Source organism: Podarcis erhardii (assembly GCF_964252035.2).
Source record: "Podarcis erhardii genome assembly, chromosome: 10".
Taxonomy (NCBI): Eukaryota; Metazoa; Chordata; class Lepidosauria; order Squamata; family Lacertidae; genus Podarcis; species Podarcis erhardii.
The window spans coordinates 6,553,087-6,571,887 of record NC_138500.1 but is presented as its reverse complement, the minus strand read 5'-3'; the positions used below and the strand labels follow the sequence as shown (position 1 = coordinate 6,571,887).

The window sequence follows — 18,801 nt, the reverse complement described above, 5'->3', positions numbered from 1 at the left end:
TGGCCCTTGGAAGCCTCCTCAGGCCACATTGGCTCTGCTTTATATGCATTGAGTGTTTTGTTTTGTTTTGTTTTGTTTTGTTTTGTTTTGTTTTGTTTTGTTTTGTTTTGTTTTGTTTTGTTTTGTTTTGTTTTGTTTTGTTGCCTGGCTAGAAGTCCTTTAAATCTGACAATCCCTCTGTTATGAGGACTATGAATACAACCTCCTGGGCAGGACTGGAACTTAGAGGGGAGGGCTGTTATGTACTGAGTTGAAAAGGATCCAAAATGCAGCAGTCTGATTGGTCCTAGAACAATAGGGTCCAGAATGCAGCAGTCTGATTGGTCCACAGGAGCCACCCAATCCAGCTCCAGGTGGAAGTGAATCCGCAACCTGATTGGCCTACAGGTGAATCCCGGAATTAGCCAATCACATGGGGCCCATTGTGTAAATAATGTATATAAAGCAGACATTCTGGGGGAACTTCCATTCCTCCTCACCACTATGAGCTGAATCAAGAGCATGAAATCCACTCTCGACTCCGAATACATTTCACCCTCTTCTTTATCTGGCTGGATGAATGAATGCTTTGAATTAAATCTTTATCGCTAAAAGCTATAAGCCATCATAATTGGTCACAATGCATAAAATACAAATACAGTGGTACCTCCGGTTACGGACACGATCTGTTCTGTTCTCTGGTCGGATCCTGACGTTTCCGCAACTGGAGGGACCGCTTCTGCGCACACACACGCAGCAAAAACCCAGAAATATACTTCCGGGTTTGCCGCTTATGTATCCCGAACTTTATGTAAGCGGAGGGATACGTAAGCGGAAGTTACGACCGTAATTGATTTAAAACTGAACAGTAACAACAGCAAAGCAAACATACAGAAATGCAAAAACCACACCTGCATAAGTTAAGGGCTCCACTTCTCACACTTATGATATGCTTGTCTTGGTGCCTAGGTCTCAACTTACTTGCAGCCAAGGCAAATTTTGCAACCTGCGCAATAATACAGTGGTACCTCAGGTTAAGTACAGTGGTACCTCGGGTTACATACGCTTCAGGTTACAGACTCCGCTAACCCAGAAATATTACCTCAGGTTAAGAACTTTGCTTCAGGATGAGAACAGAAATTGTGCTCCGGTGGCCCGGCGGCAGCGGGAGGCCCCATCAGCTAAAGTGGTGCTTCAGGTTAAGAACAGTTTCAGGTTAAGTATGGACCTCCGGAACGAATTAAGTACTTAACCCGAGCTACCACTGTACTTAATTCGTTCCGGAGGTCCATACTTAACCTGAAACTGTTCTTAACCTGAAGCACCACTTTAGCTAATGGGGCCTCCTCCTGCCGCTGTGCCACCAGAGCCCGATTTCTGGTCTTATCGTGAAGCAAAGTTCTTTACCTGAAGCACTATTTCTGGGTTAGCGGAGTCTGTAACCTGAAGCGTATGGAACCTGAAGCACATGTAACCTGAGGTACAACTGTAAATACATTATTGCCAGCCAGCAAAATAGAGATTTTGGATGGATGCTTGGGGGGGGGGTTGTGAGAGCCTGCATAGAAGCTATCCTATTGTGCAATGTTAAAATTGGCTATTTGTTCTCCTTCCACTTTTGCCTCTAACCTCAACCACCGCTGGCTTCTCAGTTTGATCCTTTTACATGGTTTGGATGTTTTTGTGGTATTTTATGCATTGTGACTTGCCATTATTTTTATTGATTATATTTCAGTAATTCTTTATTGTAACTGATATGTGTGAACTGTTTAATTATTATTATTTGCTGATATTTAATTTTACTGTCCACTACTTGGTCCCTGCTCCTGCCAACCTAACAGTTCGAAAGCACGTCAAAGTGTAGGTAGATAACTAGGTACCGCTCCGGTGGGAAGGTAAACGGTGTTTCCGTGCGCTGCTCTGGTTCGCCAGAAGCGCCTTAGTCATGCCGGACACATGACCTGGAAGCTGTACGCCGGCTCCCTTGGCCAATAGAGTGAGATGAGCGCCACAACCCCAGAGTCGGCCATGACTGGACCCAATGGCCAGGAGTCCCTTTACCAGTTTACATATACAGTGGTGCCCTGCAATACGAATGCATCACAAGACGAAAAACCCGCTAGACGAAAGGGTTTTCCGTTTTTCGAGGCGCTTCGCAAGACGAATTTCCCTATGGGCTTGCTTCGCAATACGAAAACGTCTTGCGAGTCTTGCAAGTTTTTCGCTCCCCCCCCCTTTTTCTAAGCCGCTAAGCCTTTAATAGCCGCTAAGCCGCTAATAGCGCTAATCCGCTAATAGGGGTGCTTCGCAAGACAAAAAAACCGCACAACGAGGAGACTTGCGGAACGAATTAATTTCGTCTTGCGAGGCACCACTGTAGTAATATATAGGAAGGCAGTATACAAATTATAAGTGAAATGAAGTGTGGCCCCCAGCAAATTGCCCGGAAGGAAATACAAACCTCAGCCTGGGCAAAAAGGTCCTCCCTGGGCCTACTCTAGTGCCCTCAGAGCCAAACAAGGGAAGGCAGGGTGTTAAGAAACCTATTCAAGCTGCACTTTCCCAAAGTACTGTGTCAAACTCTCTTTTTCTCTTCCCTTTATCACAGCTTGTGCCGGTGAGTTGGGAACAGGGAACACGATGCTGTTCCAAGGGATAAGTATGGCATTTCTAAACTTTCAAATAGGTAGCTGCAAGAGGCAGAAATGTCTCATAATAATTTAATAATAATAATAATAATAATAATAATAATAATAATGTGGGAGTACTTGGAGCTCACAAAGCTGACAGATGATAAACCTAAAAGATGGTGAAAGAAGAATGGGAATGTTTAAATAATTATCTAGGGGATAATTATCCCCTTTTGTTTCCTTTTTCCCCCTTTCCCTTTTTTATTTCTTTCTTCCTTCTTCCCTTTTTCTTTCTTCTTTTTTCTTTCTCATAATGGCTTATGTTCTATGCCATGTACTTATATGATATTTTTTGTATTTTTTTAGCCTTTTCCATTATTAAGGATTTTTCTTTTGTAATTTTGGTTGTTTATATTTATCTGTATTTGTTTAAGGCAAAATAAAAATTTAAATAATAATAATAATAATCTGACTGGATTTCCGCAGCCACTCTAGGCAGCTTGCAGTGCATAAAAAAATTGCAAAACATTAGACATTAAAAAAAATTCCCATACAGGGAAGCGATTGATGGTGACAATGGTGGTGATTACTGACTAGATTTCTTATCCTCTCTTCCCCATAAAGTTCCCAGAGTGGATTGTAGCTATATAAAAACGCAACATTGAAATTAGTTTAAACAATTTCAATGAGGAAAATAGTTTGGATCCTAAATATGCACACACACACACACACACACACACACACACACACACACTGGTGTCAAGGTCAGAGTAAATAATAATAATAATAAAATTTTATTTATACCCCGCCCTTCCTGGTTCAAAAACTGGGCTCAGGGCGGCTAGCAACAAATGTAAAACACTTTAAAACACTTAATTATAAAAGCAGCATAAAATACAGTATAAAAATGTTAAGTTGTGGGTGAACATATCAGACGACACAGCGATTCTTCCAAAGCAGCTCTTTATTTGTAAGCTGGACAGAACTGAACTGAAGAGCACAGTCAGCCTGCTTATATAGAGCTCCAGAACAATGTAACTGTTGCTACTTTCTAAAACTATCCAATCACTGAACGTCACTTTCGATCCTTTATTTGCATAAAAACTATCCAATCACTGAACATCACTTTTGATCCTTCATTTGCATAACTATCTACAGTATCCCCCTGCTGGCCCAGGGTGAGAACTTCAGTACATAACAAAAAACATGAATAACAATAAAAATCAAAAATCAATTAGATAATCCCCAGGGCTAGCTGGCTGAATTGGTCCTACTTGGGCCAGCAAGGAGGCCAGGGGAGAAGAGGTATGTCTTCTGCATACGACAAATCTATAACAATTAAGGTGCCAGACACACATCTATAGGAATTCCACATCTTAGGGGCTGTCACAGAGAAGGCCCTCTCCTGAGCCACCACCCTTGGGTGGTGGAACGACCAAGAGGGCTTCCTCTACCAATCTTAGCACCCAATAGGGTCTGTAGGGACACAGATATTTGGGGCCTAAGTCTTGTCCTCTCTCCTCTCCCTCCCTCTCATTTTCCTTTCAAACAGGCAAAAACATCCACCTGGCGAATAGATTGGCAGACCCCGATGTCGATTACCTAGCAGATGCCCAAGAGACAGAGAAAAGGTCTCTGCTGCCTGAAGGTCTGGCAGAGCAAGGATTATTTAGTGAAGTACAGAACAGGACCAACGCAGGTGTGCTGCTGAGAGAATCTGTGCCACCTCTGGCAGGTAAATCTTTTTCTTCCCTAAGATGCTTGTTTGGCAACTTGGAAGACATTTTTTCCTGGACCTCAGTGGCAGGCATGAAATGCACTCCCCAAAGCAGCCATGTGGGGTGGGCAGGGAAATCCTAATTTTGCACGGGGAGCTAGAGAGTGATGGATGTTTAACTCCACTTAAAGCTGGCCACAGTGGAAGATGCTGGAATCATATTTCGCTGCAAATCCAATTGATGGCTCGATTGAGAGATGGCTGGATGAAGGGATGGATAGATAAATAATGGGTTGCTCGTGCCTTTTGGATAACGGTAAGGTAGAAGATCACTGCAGATCAGATGGTGACAGCAGTCACGAAATTAAAAGACGCCTGCTTCTTGGGAGAAAAGCGATGACAAACCTAGACAGCATCTTAAAAAGCAGAGACATCACCTTGCCAACAAAGGTCCATATAGTTCAAGCTACGGTTTTCCCAGTAGTGATGTATGGAAGTGAGAGCTGGACCATAAAGAAGGCTGGTCGCCGAAGAATGGATGCTTTTGGGTTATGGAGGAGACTCTTGAGAGTCCCATGGACTGCAAGAAGATCAAACCGATCCATTCTGAAGGAAATCAGCCCTGAGTGCTCACTGGAAGGATAGATCCTGAAGCTGAGGCTCCAAGACTTTGGCCACCTCAGGAGAAGAGAAGACTCCCTGGAAAAGACCCTGATGTTGGGAAATACGGAGGGCACAAGGAGAAGGGGACGACAGAGGATGAGATGGTTGGACACTGTTCTTGAAGCTACCAGCATGAGTTTGACCAAACTGCGGGAGGCAGTGGAAGACAGGAGTGCCTCGCGTGCTCTGGTCCAGGGGTGACAAAGAGTTGGACATGACTAAACGACTAAACAACAAAAACAAAAGGCAGAAGACAGGTATCAGTATCAGGTGGCACCAACAATGACAGACAGAGCCACCTTGTGACAGGTTTTAGGAAAGATGGGTGATTGATGGTTGATTGATTGTTTAATTTCTATGCCGCGTAATATAGTGTTGCCATTTTTCAAAAAGTGAAAATTTGGACTTTGGGGAGCAAAATTATTGAGTGGTTTTTTTAGTTTTGCCAAAAGTTGCTGAGCTTTCTTTGCCAAATCTCAAAAAAAAAAAAAAAGTTTTTGAGCTTTGAATTCGCCAAAATCTACACATCGGCTGTCATACATCTGAATTTCCCCTGACATTTCATTTACCTCCCTGCCACAGTGGTACCTATTTATCTCCTTGCACTTTGACATGCTTTCGAACTGCTAGGTTGGCAGGAGCTGGGACAGAGCAATGGGAGCTCACCCCGCCGCGGGGATTCGAACTGCCAACCTTCTGATCAGCAAGCCCAAGAGGCTCAGTGGTTTAGACCACAGCGCCACCTGCATCCCTAGTATGTATCACAGAACTATCTGCAATGACGTGTGCGGACGGTCCAGTATAAACCCGCTACTAATGCACTATTTTTGCATCCATGATATGTGGGAAACACTTGCAAAAATACAAACAAAATGAAAACACTACACCAGGAGATGATGCTGTATAATTTTGTGGCATGGTACACCTGTGCTCTCGAACATCATCTCATCTCTCTGTCTGAATATCATGTGCCAGGATCCGTGGGCATCCAAAACCCCTGGAATTGGGAGCTGAATTGTTGCCACTTCCATCAGGGCAACGTGCGCCTGACAGGCTTAGCTTGCCCCCTTTCCACTCTGCAAAAGGAGGCTGCATTCCTTCGCCATAGGAGGGGAAGCAATGCTTTGAATTCTGTGCACCCAGGTGGTATGTGGGTTTGGGTCAAGGCAGCTTCTAATCACAAAAACCTTGGAGGGTCAACAACAGGGAAGTGGAGGACTTGGGCTGTTAGGCGCAGGCGGGGAGGCGTGTATTAACCTTAATTTCATTTTCCTTAGCGCCTGTTGCGTTTCCTGCACTCGCTTTCTCTCTCCTGCTACTAAACCTGAATTAAAACACCCCAGGTTTCCTGTGCCTGAAGTACTGCTTTTAAGAAAAGGAACAAGAACCTCAATAAAAAGGACAATTAGCAACCTATCTAGCTTATTGTGCCAATGCAATGAGGAAGTATAGGACATCAAAGGGCTCTCCCTTCTTCTAAAAAGGTAAAGGTAAAGGGACCCCTGACCATTAGGTCCAGTCGTGACTGACTCTGGGGTTGCGGCACTCATCTCGCTTTATTGGCCGAGGGAGCCGGCGTACAGCTTCTGGGTCATGTGGCCAGCAGGACTAAGCCGCTTCTGGCGAACCAGAGCAGCGCACGGAAACGCCATTTACCTTCCCGCTGGAGCGGTACCTATTTATCTACTTGCACTTTTGAACTGCTAGGTTGGCAGGAGCAGGGACCGAGCAACGGGAGCTCACTCCGTCGCGGGGATTCAAACCGCCGACCTTCTGATCGGCAAGTCCTAGGCTCTGTGGCTTAACCCACAGCGCACATATCATTAAGAATCCAAAATAAAGAGGGCGTCTAGGTGCTCATGCGATGGAACGCTTTCCCATCAAAGAATTCCCCCGCATATAGAGAACTAGCTTGTCAGGGGTAAGGGTTCTAGCTGCCGGACCTGCTTGATATATACATACGGGGCATTTTTACCATGTAAAAGCTTGCAGTCCAGACCGGAGATAGTTTTGCCACCTCCATGAGAATTAAACCAATTGTTTATTGCTGACTCTCAAGGCTTCCATTGAGCTGGACTTTCCAATCGTCTCTGCTACTTGCCATTAGCAACAGGGTCAAGCAGGGGCTCGTGTGGAATCTGATCAAGTGGGGGAGAACCTAATTCCCACATTCCAGAAAAGTACGTAAAACGAAATGCCACCATCCGTTGAAATTTGCACTGCTCTGAATTTTGCGAGGTCGTTTCTCCCATCGAGTGATATTTATGAAAACGTGCAGATGTGTGCATTAGAAGGCATAGATCCGCGAATGCGACTTACCAAAAAAGGCATTCTGCTAGGGGAAATTGCTTTGCAAAAAATGTGCGGACAGATTTTTGCAAGGACTAAAAAAAAAGTGATGTGGAAATATGGAGATTTGACCTTAAGATAGAAAAACGGAGAAATGGAAATTGACCAATTCCCCCATTCCTTACTCAAGCCAGATTCCTTCTCTCCATGCTAACAAGGACAGTTTTTGAGTCCTGGGGGCTTGAAGGGGGTGGAGTATTGCAGGCCTACATGCAATAGACCCTCAGCTCAGCATCCCATTAGTGGCTGGCAGCTGGGCTTATAAATAGCTTTTCCCTGGCGTTGAGCGCAGATAGCAAATCTGAATGCTGACAGGATTCTGCCGTCAGGACAGACCCATCTCCTCCTGTTTAGTTTTGGACCCTCTCAGACATACAGATTCCGCCCCCCCAGCTCCCTGACATTCACCCCCGGCCTCCCCCAACACGGCCACCGATTCCCCTCTGACTAACACCCAACCTTTTCGCCTAAGCCGTTAAAAGCCATTAAGTCTCCTTTTTATTGCTCCCGACGCTTCTGCTGCCACGGCGATTGTTTCCGTGACATTTTTATCAAGAGCTCCTCGTACGGCGGGGAGAGAGGGGGGGTGCGGGCCACGCCGAGCCCGTAGCGATCAATATTTAAATCTCTCAGCAAATTTATTTGCATGCCCTCATTAACCGGCGGATTTCCATTTGCCTCTGCGGCTCCAGGGGATCAGGAGATAATGGATCCGTCTCGGCGCTGGCGGTGGCGAGCACGCCAAACCCATTACGGGGTGAAAAGCAGCGAATTAAATGGCATTTCAGAGAGTCACTTTCACTAGAGGAAGTGTCCCTGGTAATGGAGCACATGTGGGGCAGGGGAGGGGGGAAGTGGCTTAACCAGCCCCCGGGGGGGGAACCCTGTCTCTTTTCAACAGCGAAGGAATATGAAGTTGAGTTTTCACCTATGGTTGACATCAGCTGGGTGCAAAGTTCTATTTATTTATTTATTTAAAACATCAAACATTAAAAACTTCGCTAAACAGGGCTGCCCTCAGATGTCTTCTAAAAGTCAGATACAGTGGTACCTCGGGTTAGAGACACTTCAGGTTACAGACTCCGCTAACCCAGAAATAGCACCTCGGGTTAAGAACTTTGCTTCAGGATGAGAACAGAAATCGTGCGGTGGCAGCAAGAGGCCCCATTAGCTAAAGTGGTACTTCAGGTTAAGAACAGTTTCAGGTTAAGAAAGGACCTCCAGAACAAATCAAGTTCTTAACCCAAGGTACCACTGTAGTTGTTTATTTCCTGGACATCTGATGGGAGGGCGTTCCACAAGGCGGGTGCCACTACCAAGAAGGCCATCTGCCTGGTTCCCTGCAACTTCACCTCTTGCAGTGACGCAACCGCCAGAAGGCCCTCGGCGCTGGACCTCAGTGTCCGGGCTGAATAATGGGGGTGGAGACGCTTCTTCAGGTATACTGGACTGGGGCCATTTAGGGCTTTCAAGGTCAGCACCAACACTTTGAATTGTGCTTGGAAACGTACTGGGAGCCAGTGTAGGTCTTTCAAGACCGGCGTTATGTGGTCTCAGCGGCCGCTCCCAGTCACCAGTCTAGCTACTGCATTCAGGTTTAGTATAAAGCGCTCTTGCAACAAACTGCCTGTTGACATGAGAGTGGGATTCCTCCTGACAAAGTAAGAAGATCAGAAGATGAATAAGGCCGAAAACGGTCCTCATCCGTTCTTGCATCCTGTTCCCAAAGTGGCCAATGAGATGCCGCAATGGGAAGCCCGGAAGCAGAACCAAAACACAACAGCCCTGTCTAAACATAGCCATCACAGCAAGTTGTCACTGATAGCCTCCGTGAATTCATACAAGAAGAAGAAGAGTTTGGATTTGATATCCCGCTTTATCACTACCCTAGGGAGTCTCAAAGCGGCTAACATTCTCCTTTCCCTTCCTCCCCCACAACAAACACTCTGTGAGGTGAGTGGGGCTGAGAGACTTCAGAGAAGTGTGACTGGCCCAAGGTCACCCAGCAGCTGCATGTGGAGGAGTGGAGACGCGAACCCGGTTCACCAGAATACGAGTCCACCGCTCTTAACCACTACACCACAACCCCCTTTACAAGTTGTCCATGTTTGTGGCTGTCGCTGTATCCCATGGATGCGAATTCCATGCACTCATCAAATTGTAGAATTGGAAGGGACCCTAAGGGTCATCCAGTCCAACCCCCTGCAATGCCGGAATCTCAACTGAAGCACGCCTGACAGATGACCACTCAACCTCTGCTTGGGAGTTAGAAGGACGCAGGCGTCGCCAACGGTTCCAGGGTCAACCTGACCTGGATCCAGATTGTGATCTGTTTTGGGGGCTTCACACAGGAGAGGGACGGCCTCTCCTGGTATGCCCCGTAGAGGACCTTAAGGTCCACAAATGACAACATTTTTGAGGTCCCGAGCCTCAAGGTGGTTAGATTGGTCTCAACTAGGGCCAGGGCCTTTTCAGTACTGGCCCCGACTTGGTGGAATGCTCTGTCACAAGAGACCAGGGCCCTGTGGGACTAGACATCTTTCCGCAGGACAGCCGAAATATTGGGAGATCTTGGAACAAGAAGGAGATAAATTGAAATTGCAGAGCTTTGAGAAACTAAAAGACAAAGTGCGAGATTGGCTTCATTATTATCAAATAAGGGAGGCTTACAATTTGGACAAGAAAATTGGTTTCCGGGTGGAAAAATCAAAATTGGAAACAGAACTGTTAGATCCCAAAACTAAGATATTATCAAGAATGTATATCTTGCTGTTGAAATGGAATACTCAGGATGAAACGGTGAAATCTGCTATGATTAAATGGGCACAAGATGTCGGACATAACATTATGTTGGCTGACTGGGAACTGTTATGGACCACAGGTATGAAATTTATGGCATGTAATGCCTTAAGAGAGAATATTATGAAAATGATATACAGGTGGTACATGACACCAGTCAAGCTTGCAAAAATCTATCATTTGCCCGATAATAAATGTTGGAAATGTAAAGAGAATGAAGGTACATTCTTTCACCTCTGGTGGATGTGCCCAAAGATTAAGGCTTTCTGGGAGATGATCTATAATGAAATGAAAAAGATATTTAAATATACCTTTCTGAAGAAACCAGAGGCCTTTCTCTTGGGCATGGTTGGCCAATTGGTGTTAAAGAAGGATAGAACTTTTTTTATGTATGCTACAACAGCAGCAAGAATACTCATTGCAAAGTATTGGAAGACACAAGATCTACCCACCCTGGAAGAATGGCAGATGAAGGTCATGGACTATATGGAACTGGCGGAAATGACTGGCAGAATCTGAGACCAGGGAGAACAGTCGGTGGAAGAAGATTGGAAGAAATTTTAAGACTACTTACATAAATACTGCAAAATTAATGAAGGTTAGAATGATGTCGGAATGAAGTTAAGTGGTTTTAGCAGCAATGTTATAAAGGAGTATGTAAAAATGGATTGTTATTAGGTGGGAATGCAAAGTTATAATACATCAAGGTAAAGGATTAAGATAAAAACAAGGAGGGAAAGGATTTGCTGAATTAACTAACTGAACTGGAATACAAAAAAAGGGAGGTGTGAGGAGGTCAGGGAAACAAGCAAATGAAAGACAAGACATGAAAAGATTGATTTGTTTTTTACCGTTTTTATTTCTCTGTACTTTGTATTTTTTCTTTTTTTTCTTTTTTCTCTTATTCTGTAACCTTTTCTTTTCTTTTTTTTTGAAACTTTAATAAATATCTTTTAAAAACAAAAAAATAGACATCTTTCTGCAGGACCTGCAAGACAGAGTTGTTCCGCCTGGCCTTTGGTTTGGACTCAGTCTGACCCTTGTGTTTCCCTCCCCTTATGGTTTTGATCTATGGGCTACTATTAAAATGAGGCTGCATTTTAAATTATATTTTAACCTGTATTTTAAATTGATTTGTGTGTTTTTTAGTTGTAAATTTACTGGTATTAGCCGCCTTGAGCCCAGCTCTGGCCGGGGAGGGCAGGGTATAAATAAAAATGTATTATTTATTATTACTAATTATAGTTTAAAACCATAACTACATGTGGGGGGTGGGCACATGCATGCAGCCTGCAGACCTCTCTTCCCTTCCTCGCCACCATTCTTCTTAAAAACCTCCAAGGAGGGAGACTCCACCATCTCCTGTGGGCTAGTCCATTCCACTGTTGAACGGCTTGCTACCAGAAATTTCTTCCTGAAGTTTAGTCGGAACCTCCTGCCTTGTAACTTGAAGCCATTGATTCGAGTCCTACCCTCTAAAGCAGGAGAAATCTCTTCAAATATCTCAGGGGGCTGTCACATAGTACAGTAGCTGCAAGCGCAAAATTCAGAAAAGTGCAAATTTCAAAGGATGGTTGTGTTTTTCCGGTTGTTGTGTTGTTTTGGATAGTGCAAAATAGGGTGGTTTTTCTTCGCATTTGACCTGAATCAAAGTTCTTCTCCACGTCTTTAGCTGTAAAAGATAAAAGACCCCTGGACAGTTAAGTCCAGTCAAAGGCGACTATGGGGTTGCGGCACTCATCTCGCTTTCAGGCCGAGGGAGCCGGCGTTTGTCCACAGACAGCTTTCCGGTCATGTGGCCAGCATGGCTAAGCCGCTTCTGGTGCAACAGAACACCGTGACGGAAGCCAGAGCGCACGGAAACGGTGTTTACCTTCCCGCCAGAGCGGTACCTATTTATCTGCTTGCACCAGTGTGCTTTCGAACTGCTAGGTTGGCAGGAGCTGGGACAGAGCAACAAGAGCTTACCCCGTCGTGCAGATTCAAACCCCCGACCTTCTGATCGGCAAGCCCAAGAGGCTCAGTGGTTTAGACCACAGCGCCACCCTCATCCCTCCTTAGCTGTGACTGAAATGCATTCCGATTTCTCCACTCTCTTACCCCATCTCTCTGCCCCCCTTGCTTCCTCTGTGGTTTCTCATGCGCTGAATTTTAGATTGTTACCTCCTTGGGCCAGGGACCTATACAGTCATATCTCATGTTACATTTGCTTCACGTTACGTTTTTTCAGGTTGCGTGCCGCGGCAACTCGGAAGTACCAGAAAGGGTTACTTCCGGGTTTTGCCGCTCACGCAAGGGCAGACGCGCATAATGACGTCATGCGCATGCGCAGAAGCAGCAAATCACAACCTGCGTGTGCGCAGACGCGCTGCTGCAGGTTGTGTTCCTTTCATGTTGTGAACGGGCCTCTGGAACAGATCCCGTTCACAACCAGAGGTACCACTGTATTTATAATGCACCAGGCATACCAATGGCACTGGTACTACCTGGGGTTTTAAAATTGGATTTTCATTTAGCATGTTGAGTCTCTCTCTCTCTCTCTCTCTCTCTCTCTCTCTCTCTCTCCTCTCCACCCAAAGTTCCTTGAAGTGATGATGATGTCTCACCCACTCACAAGCTGTTTGTGATTCTTTGCAGATCCGTGTGCCCTGCCAATGGACGAAGGCTCCTGTCTACGGTACACAGTCCTCTGGTATTACCACCAGGCAGCCAACAACTGCCGGCCTTTTATATTTGGAGGCTGTGGAGGGAACGCCAATCAGTTTCCATCCAAGCAGAAATGCGAGCTGTGGTGCAAGAAGACTACAGGTGAGGCGGCTTTCTGTGCTGGCGAGGCTGTGTCACGGTCCGGTTCATGGGCAATCGACGTCCCGGCAGGGGATGTCAGGACCGGGGGCAAGATGGCGGGGTGGGAGCAGGAACGGGGGGCCAGGAGCCAGGAGTCAGGAAGCCAAGAGTCTGAGGGTCAGAGAGCCGGGCAAGGGTCCGAGGATCAAGAAGCAAGGAGTCACGAAGTCAGGGGTCCAAGGATCAGGAAGCAAGGAGTCAAGGGTCCGAGGATTAAGAAGCAAGGAGTCAAGAAGTCAAGGGTCTGAGGATCAGGAAGCGAGGAGTCAAGAAGTCAGGGGTCCGAGGATCAAGAAGCGAGGAGTCAAGAAGTCAGGGGTCCAAGGATCAGGAAGCAAGGAGTCAAGGGTCCGAGGATTAAGAAGAAAGGAGTCAAGAAGTCAAGGGTCTGAGGATCAAGAAGCAAGGAGTCAAGGGTCCGAGGATTAAGAAGCAAGGAGTCAAGAAGTCAGGGGTCCGAGGATCAAGAAGCAAGGAGTCACGAAGTCAGGGGTCCGAGGATCAAGAAGCAAGGAGTCACGAAGTCAGGGGTCCGAGGATCAGGAAGCAAGGAGTCAAGGGTCCGAGGATTAAGAAGCAAGGAGTCAAGAAGTCAAGGGTCTGAGGATCAAGAAGCAAGGAGTCAAGAAGTCAGGGGTCCGAGGATCAAGAAGCGAGGAGTCAAGAAGTCAAGGGTCCGAGGATCAGGAAGCGAGGAGTCAAGAAGTCAAGGGTCCGAGGATCAGGAAGCAAGGAGTCAAGGGTCCGAGGATCAAGAAGAAAGGAGTCAAGAAGTCAGGGGTCCGAGGATCAGGAAGCGAGGAGTCACGAAGTCAGGGGTCTGAGGATCAGGAAGCGAGGAGTCACGAAGTCAGGGGTGCAAGGGTCGAGGAGTCAAACGCAGCAAGGCAAGAAATGTGTTGCTGTGGCAAAGAGCCGAAGGGAAATGCTGACCTTATATCCCTTCCCGGCTCTTGCCACCAGGTGCTGTGAGTTACCAGTCGGCCTCATGTGTGCGGCCGCGCCTTGCCTCTCCAGAACAAACTTAGGAAGGCCCCAGTCCTGCAAAGTCCTATTGATCACAGGGTCTAGCTCCTGCACGCACACCTGACAGGCTGGGACCAAGGGGCATGTGGCTGTTGTGCTCTTCTCACGCCTCCCTGCCTGGATCTGAGCCTTGCAAGGCCACTCGGGGAGGGTGGCGTGGGGATGTGGCAACTGTGCGCCATTGATCCCCCGCATCACCCGCTCCAAGCAGCCTTGCAAAGCTCAGACTCAAAGAGGGTATCAAATGGAGGGCGCAACAGCCATGTTACATGGGGCTGGTGCTGCTTCAGCAGTGGCAAGGTCTGAGGCTGGGCAGGTGGGGGGGCTCCATTGGCCCTCTGCGCCTCACCCCGCCCCCTACATGGGGGCATGGGCACACCCACGACCCTGGCGGCATGGAACCCCCATTGTTCAGTCCAGACACAGAGGTCCAGCTCCGAGGGCCTTCTGGCAGTTCCCTCACCACAAGAAGTGAGGTTCCAGGGAACCAGGCAGAGGGCCTTCTCGGTGGTGGCACCCGCCCTGTGGAACACCCTCCCATCAGATGTCAAGGAAATAAACAACTATCTAACTTTGGGAACACATCTGAAGGCAGCCCTGTTTAGGGAAGTTTTTAATGTTTGACTTTTTATCGTTTTAATATTCTGTTGGAAGCTGCCCATAGTGGCTGGGGGAAACTCAGCCAGATGGGCAGAGTATAAATTATTATTATTATTATTATTATTATTATTATTATTATTTATTTTTTTATTTTCAATGCAAAATTACAACAAAAATTACAAACAATGAATCCAAAATAAAACAGTACAAACAAGGTGGGAAACAAAAGAGAAAAAAGAACACACACAAAAACAAAAACACACAACTTAGAAAGAGTAAAAATTTTGAGGTCTTAGAACAAAGGAAGGAAGTCAATACAGTGGTACCTCGGGTTAAGTACTTAATTCGTTCCGGAGGTCCGTTCTTAACCTGAAACTGTTCTTAACCTGAAGCACCACTTTAGCTAATGGGGCCTCCCACTGCCGCCGGAATATGATTTCTGTTCTCATCCTGAAGCAAAGTTCTTAACCTGAAGCACTATTTCTGGGTTAGCGGAGTCTGTAACCTGAAGCCTATGTAACCCGAGGTACCACTGTATGTGTATATGTATGTAATGATTAGATTAGAATGATGATATGGTTTTATTTGTAGATGTGTGGGTTTTTTTAGTATATTATTATTATTATTATTATTATTATTATTATTACTACTACTACTACTGAGATTCATGGAGCTTCATTTGTTCTTTTTGGGGGAGGGCTGTAGCTCCTTGCGTGCCCCACGTCTGATCCCCCGTATCTCCCGGTAGGACTGGGAGATAAGCCCTTCCTGAATTCCCCGAGATCTGCTACCAGCCAGGGTAGACAATAACCCTGACCATGTTCTGACTCAGTGTGAAACAGCTGCCTGTGTCCCAGCCCCAAAGATTCTTCTTCAGAGCCCTGCCAGGCTGCCAGTGCCTCCTGGAAAACATTTCAGATTAAGGACTGATGCAGGTACCATATTTTCTCCTGCCTCCACTTCCCCCGTTCCTTGCAAGCCGGTATGTGGCTTTGCGTAAAGACAGCTTTGCAGAAATTGGATTCAGCTGGCAATGAAGCAGTCCGTTGCCGGCTGATCCTAAACCCCTTTAGCTACTGTTCTGATGAGCTAACCCTCCTCTTTCCAGCTGAGCTGCTGCACCAGCTACGCAGATGCCAGATTGACGCTCTCCACAGTCAGCTTCCTCCCTTCCCACCCACGCCCTCAACGCAAGCAAGAGAAGAATAACATGCAAGAGAAAGGGAAGTTGAGCAAAAGTTCTGAGCAGCTGGGAACTTTTGCAGCACGCAGTTGCACGCTCCCCTCCCTCACCGAGAAACCTCGTGGATCTCGTTAAAGTGTGCATATAAATAGGTAAAGGTAAAGGGACCCCTGACCATTAGGTCCAGTTGTGACCGACTCTGGGGTTGCTGCACTCATCTCGCTTTACTGGCCGAGGGAGCCAGCGTACAACTTCCAGGTCATGTGGCCAGCACGACTGAGCCGCTTCTGGCGAACCAGAGCAGAGCATGGAAACACTGTTTACCTTCCCGCTGGAGTGGTACCTATTTATCTACTTGCACTTTGACGTGCTTTTGAACTGCTAGGTTGGCAGGAGCAGGGACCGAGCCACGGGAGCTCACCCCATCGTGGGGATTCGAACCACCGACCTTCTGATCGGTGGTTTAACCCACAGCGCCACCCGCATCCCGTGTGCATATACAGTGGTACCTCGGGTTACATACGCTTCAGGTTACATACGCTTCAGGGTACAGACTCTGCTAACCCAGAAATAGTACCTCGGGTTAAGAACTTTGCTTCAGGATGAGAACAGAAATCACGCGGCGGTGGCCTGGACTCCCTCGGTCCCTCACACGAATCTATCCAGTTTCCTTTGCTGCCTTTAATTCCTGGGTAAGGCAGGGAGTCTTTTCCTAGCCCTACCCGGGATCCGCTGCAAGAAAGGCAGAAGTCCAACCACTGAGCCACAGGCCCTTCTCTTTAGAGGGATGCAGGTGGCGCTGTGGTCTAAACCACTGAGCATCTTGGGCTTGCCGATCAGGACTGTAAAATGAGGCAGCGTGCCTGGTTCCATCAGAGGTGGCTTGGGGACCCAGCCTGGTGTTGCAACCTGATGTTATGGTCCTGGACCAGGAATCCTCAGATGTAGGTCAAGGTCAAAGACCCCCGGGGTGTTAAGTCCAGTCAAAGGTGACTAGGTGATTGCGACAACTCATATTGCTTTCAGGCTGAGGGAACCGGTGTTTCTCCACAGACAGATTTCCAGGTCATGTGGCCAGCAGGACTAAACTGCTTCTGGTGCAACGAAACACCATGAGGGAAACCAGAGCACACAGAAATGCTGTTTACCTTCCCACCACAGTGGTACCTATTTATCTACTTGTGCTGGTGTGCTTTCAAACTGCTAGGTAGGCAGGAGCTGGGACAGAGCAACGGGAGCTCACCCCGTCGCGAGGATTCGAACTGCCAACCTTCTGATCAGCAATCCCGAGAGGCTCAGTGGTTTAGACCACAGCTCTGTGGGGATGTTTAGGGATATCCATCCTAACTTGCGCCAGCAAGTTCTATAGCTTAGTAGAGTTGTTAAACAATCCCCCTTTTAAATTACGCCGCGGTTAGCTAGTTGCAGGCTCATCTGAGCCTCACTATTTAGGATTCCTGGTTTCCCTTTTTATATCCTTCCTAAAAGAATAGACACGACCATCTGGTTAAAGTTAACATAAAACTAGTTTACTTACAATCATCCAGTTCACAATAAGATCCCTGAAGGCAGACTTAATTTACAGAACAACATATAACTATCTGAACTATCCGTAAGGGAAATATTCTCAAATGACTGTGACTCAGCAGTCACTTCTCCTAACTCTTAGGAACGCAAAATGAAGTACAGTGGTACCTCGGGTTAAGTACTTAATTCGTTCCAGAGGTCTGTTCTTAACCTGAAACTGTTCTTACCCTGAAGCACCACTTTAGCTAATGGGGCCTCCTGCTGCCGCCGTGCCACCGGAGCACGATTTCTGTTCTCATCCTGAAGCAAAGTTCTTAATTTCTGGGTTAGCGGACTCTGTAGCCTGAAGCGTATGTAACCTGAGGTACCACTGTACAAGAAGAGCAGAACACGGAGGCCGTGTGCTCCTCTGTCCAAAAACAGGCCACACCCACATTAAGTCACATGCAAAGAAAGTCTGTCCAAGCCCAGGAGGAACTATCAAGTTTTCTCCTGAGTGATACAAAGCATTCCCCACCATGCGCATTGTAGGAATGTTGTATTTGGCTACAATACGTTTTTACACCCCGCAAGCGCCACCTGCATCCCTTAGCACCCCTAAAAGTATATTGTCAGCCCCGAATGCATTGCAGATAGCACTGTAGGTGGGGACTGAGTTGTTCCGTAAGGATTCAGTGATGCTTCTCATCCCTAGATGTTCAAGCAATGAAAGACCTCTCTTCCAGCTGGTCTAAGATATGCTCTTGTTTTCTTTTGTTTCCCTTCCCTTCTGGAAATCTGCCACAGGACGATGACCGGTTGATGGGAACGAGAAAGCAGCACCAACCAGGACTGTACATTTGGGATAGTTGGACAAAGGCCGGATTTTGTTTTTTGTTTTTTGCCACTTACCTGTTCTGTGAACAAGGGAGATACCACTTGGGGGAGAAATAAATCCATTGGGAAAGGAGTTTCCGTTTCTTTGCTTGGAAGATGGTAACGTTGTTGTAAACAAAAATTGCCCTTTTCCCTTATGGGGTATCCAAGAGCCCATATAGAGTCCTTACATGGGTTCCCTATTGGTAGGAGAGAATAACAGAGAATATTGAGAAGCAAAGCAGCTAGTAAGCTTGATCTTTATTGATCTGTTGCAACAGGGTGCTCCCCTCACCCACAGGAGAGAGGAGGGACCTAGAAAAATGGCGTGCAAGGCCTTATAAAGACTTTTGAAATTGCCACCCTGTAGATCAAGACCACCCCCCAGAAACATCATACATACATCACAGAAGGGGTGTAACCTAAGACCACCCCTCAGATACATCACACCTATATCACAGAAAAGGCGGTCTTAAAACAGAAATTTGAATATTGTTTATCTCCTGTCTGGCAGGTTACTTGATTGGATTGCCTGGGGAGCCTGGCCAGTCTTTTGTAATGATAAATACTTAGTTCCTGGGCCAGGTCACAGGCTCACACCCTATTCAAACACAGACATACCTTTA

At 46.7% G+C, this 18,801-nt stretch overlaps 1 protein-coding gene across 1 annotated transcript in view; it reads left to right on the top strand.

Moving 5' to 3' along the window:
* LOC309351654 (uncharacterized protein) overlaps window positions 1-18,269 on the top strand; it is a 246,190-nt gene extending 227,921 nt beyond the window's left edge. The window contains exons 85-87 of the mRNA XM_081879440.1: window positions 4,162-4,344; window positions 12,775-12,945; window positions 18,107-18,269. Coding sequence (XP_081735566.1) covers window positions 4,162-4,344; window positions 12,775-12,945; window positions 18,107-18,114 — 362 coding nt within the window. The 3' untranslated portion in view covers window positions 18,115-18,269. The remainder of the gene's footprint in view (window positions 1-4,161; window positions 4,345-12,774; window positions 12,946-18,106) is intronic.
* The last annotated feature ends 532 nt before the right edge of the window (window positions 18,270-18,801 follow it).